General features: G+C 49.3%; 1 protein-coding gene across 6 annotated transcripts in view; it reads right to left on the bottom strand.

The window, feature by feature from the left end:
• Nucleotides 1–445, bottom strand: part of LRCH1 (leucine rich repeats and calponin homology domain containing 1) — a 210,910-nt gene extending 210,465 nt beyond the window's left edge. For 2 of the 6 annotated variants that reach the window (XR_002100016.1, XR_002100017.1), the window contains exon 1: nt 75–445. Coding sequence is in view for 2 of the 6 variants with exons in the window: in XM_019529924.1 (XP_019385469.1) it covers nt 75–348 (274 nt within the window). In the remaining 4 variants the exon portion in view is untranslated. The remainder of the gene's footprint in view (nt 1–74) is intronic. The other 4 variants (XR_002100018.1, XR_002100019.1, XM_019529924.1 and 1 more) reach the window with 3 other exon arrangements.
• Nucleotides 446–3,729: the final 3,284 nt, after the last annotated feature.

Raw genomic sequence — 3,729 nt, 5'->3', positions numbered from 1 at the left:
TGAGGGGCGCGGGGCTGCGCGTTGAGGGGCGTGGCCAACCGCGCCCAACCGCCACCCGCCCCGCCCGGGCTCACCTGCGCGCACCGTGTCCGAGAGGTCGTGGCTGAGCGCGGCGGCGCTGCGCGGGAACTCCTTCAGCTTCCTGGAGCTCAGGTTGAGGCTGCCGGAGTGCGCCGCCTCTTCCAGCGCCCGCTCCAGCCCGCGGTTCAGCGGCAGGTTGAAGCCCAGGGACGCGCCACCGCCCCCGCTCCCGCCCGCGCTCCCGCCGCCGCCGTGGTGCTGCTGCGGGTGCGGGTGCAGAGCTCCGGCCGCGGGGAAGGGCTGCGGCTCACCGCCCAGCGTCGCCATCTTCCCTGCCTGCTCCGCTACCGCTGGGGGGCCGCCAGGGACCTGGTCCCGGCTCCGCAGCCGCCGCCACCGGGAGGAAAGGAGGGGGGCGGGGGCGGCCTCAGTGCGCGTGCGCGGCCGCCGCGTTCTGCTGCGGCTCCCGGCGCCCCCTGCTGGCAGCGCTCCGCCCCCCCGGACAGGCGGAGCCGGGCGCACTTAAGGCGCCGAGCCGCGGGCTCCGGGCTCGCGGAGGCGGGGTGGGTTCTGCTGGGTTAAAAGCACTTGAAGGAAGGCCGCCAAACTGCGCCCCTACCCTGGAAAGGGCTGGCAGCCACAGGCAGGGCGGGGGGAAGGGAGGAGAGTGAGGCAGGTGCTACTGGGGCAGTAAGGGGGGAGGGGGACTCACGGGTGGCTGGCACGGGTGGAGAGGGACTGTGCAAAGCGATGCACATGTGTTTGTACACACGTACGCCCAACTGTGAGGACCCCCAGGTGGGCCTTCCAACTGCTGCCCCAAGCTGGACTGTGGGGAAAGCAGGCCCCTGGTGGGGGGGATTGCCAGGGCAAGAGAGATTTAAGAGGCCAACTTTGGCATCCCTGGGCAAAACTCTGCTAGAGCCAGCTCGTGGGAGGACAAGCCCCACAGCTTCCCTGGGGCTGCAAGGATGGGGTTGATGCTAACCTTATAGGACGGGCCATCACATGCCACTGAGCACCCTTGTATTTTGCTCAGTGGCTTCCATTGGACTAAGGCCGGGGTTCAAATTCCTGTGGCCTCAATGGGTGGAGGAGGAGTGCGGGGCTGGAGTCCAGGCCCAAGGACAGGCTTCACATGCCAGATCTGACCCATGGGGCTGGTCCTGTGTAGGCACCACTTATAACACATACACTGGACAAACTGCGTATGGTGCTTGTAGCACACGCTGGCCCCAGGCCTGCGCACTGTATTGCTTGCCCTGGCCCAGCATGTGGTACATGTACATGCAGCAAGTGGTGCCAGTGTGGGGTGCAAGCTGCATGTAGCACCTATGCTCAAGCAATCATGCATGCTGGATCTGGCACATGGGGTCAGTTTATGGGCCTGATCTGGACCAGCCTTGGGTCCAGCATTCAGGGCTTGTCCAGTACAGGTATCACATGCAGCATGCCCCTCAGACTGGCCCCACAGTATGTGTAGCATGTGCTGGATGCATCAGCAGTACTGCAGGCTGGATGATACAGCTCTGTGGCCTGGATCTCACCCACAGGCCATATCTTGACACTAGACTAAAACACTTCAGCCCTTCAGAAGCTAAATTGTTAATGTGGCAGAACAGACAAGGACAAGGTGCAAAAGGAAGCGATCATCACAGTGATAGCACTTTTCACTAAAAGGGTTAAGGATTTTGCATTAATAAATGGCCATGTTAGTCTTTAACATATACTCTGATGTTACACTATTGCAGGGGGCAAGGCAATGGCAGCAATTGTTTCATGAGACTGCATCAGCTTTAAGGAGAAGGTGGTTCAGTTAAACTGCTTCCCAAAGACTGATGTCCTCATATGACAGAGTACTTATATAACAGGTAATGCAGGAGAACCTAGAGAATTCACCTTTCATATGGAAGAAGGAACAGAGCCTGAACATTGCATTCTTTTGGCACTCTTTTTTCAGAAAAGAAGCAGATCTTGTATGTAGAGATATATGTAGTCAGAAACTAAGGATATTGCAGAAAAAAGCAGGGCAGCATTCTAGATTTTGTCCCTAAGCAGCAGGATGTATGAGGGGATGTATTTACAAACTGTCTCTAGTTCACAATGGGAAAGCTATGAAATTGCTAAAGGGGCTGGATAAAAAAGAAAATGTAATAAGGGCATCCATACTATGACTTGTAATGGCCAAATATCAGCATGCTGGATGTAGCCAAGAAGACTGGGAGTACCCAGGTAAACTCCTGCAGTGCTTGAAAGCATTTTTAATTAACAAAAACATTGGATACAGAAGGCATTTTTCAACAATTGTAAATAAGACCCTGGAAAAACAATACATCAGTATATAGCCAGAATGTACAAAATGGCTGACTCATGTAATTATCAAACACTACATGTAACAGACAGCAAAAGAATAAAATCTACAAAAAATTGTGCAAAATCAAATATACAAAGCAAAGGAAATAAATGCAAAAGATGACCTATGTTTACTAAAAAATACATATCAATGATAAATATCTACCAAATAGCATCATATGATGTAATTATGGCAAGAAAAAATGCTGGTATTTACAGACAAGAAAAAGGCACTATACTTGAGGAACCATGCAGTGTCTCAGGATGAGATTTTGCTTGTATATGACATTAATGCCATGTGAAAGAGCAAAAATGAATGTTTTTGAAGGTCAGATTACCACCAGGGCATGTCTATGTGGGGAAATTAATGCACGGTAAGTTAGGAGACAAATATGGGGAAATAGTCACTGGTCTACAGTAACTCCCTATATGGATACTCGGCATGTACACTGTACGTGTCTCTGTGTCAGGTAGCTTACTCCATTTTCAGAGTGTAGTAAGCCACTTCAGATTCAGGCATTAGACAGGAGTAGCTAATACACTGTATGTTCAACCCCAGAAAACACAATATAAACAACAAGAAAACCTAACACAAGTAGAGGGTAGGGCATTGGCAAATGTGCCAGTCCAGGAAGCTGTCCTTAACACTTCAAAAAATAAAAGCTGCAACTGAGCAAAGCCACATTAAAAGTACATGATGGCACAGTCATAATATCACTAAGACAAGGTAAATTATAAGCAAAATATCAAAAGCAGGCAGAAGTTTCAGATGTTACTGGCAGCACAGAAGCCACTGTATTGACTCCCACAAGTAAATTCATGAACCTTCTGACACTAAACCCAGGACCAACCATTCATAATACACAAACAAAACAAAAGTGTATCCAGAGCAGGTTGTGTTCTGTGACATCCATGTGGCAAAGCTGCTAAAAAAGATTACCAAGTTGTGTTTGAAGGACAGAGCTGTCTTCCAGGCATGTTATATCAGGAAATAGATTATCAATTCAGTAAATTTAGTCAGTTCAGCAGTTCAGAACCTGCTGCACAGAATACCAATCCCATTAAAAGAATACAGGGAAGGACTAAAGTAAATAATAAAAAAGCCATAATTAAATTCACAGAACCTTTTAGCTGAGTATGCAGCAGAGAAGACATTGAGAAGGTGGGCAAACTGTATATTTCTATAGACCCAAACATTTTAAATAAAGCTCATTGAAAGTGTTCACCATCACATTTCTACAATGTGAGGAAAAATGACCTGGCTCTGAAAAAAAAGCAACAACATTCCTAGTTCTTCATACCAAAAACTGATACTTCCAAATTCTTTTAGCTAATTCATCCCATTCTAAACACCAA

The sequence above is a fragment of the Crocodylus porosus genome, unplaced genomic scaffold (assembly GCF_001723895.1).
Source record: "Crocodylus porosus isolate Cpor-Errol unplaced genomic scaffold, CroPor_comp1, whole genome shotgun sequence".
Classification (NCBI taxonomy): Eukaryota; Metazoa; Chordata; order Crocodylia; family Crocodylidae; genus Crocodylus; species Crocodylus porosus.
Note: the sequence above shows the minus strand (reverse complement) of the source record. Positions and strands in the feature narration are given on the sequence as shown.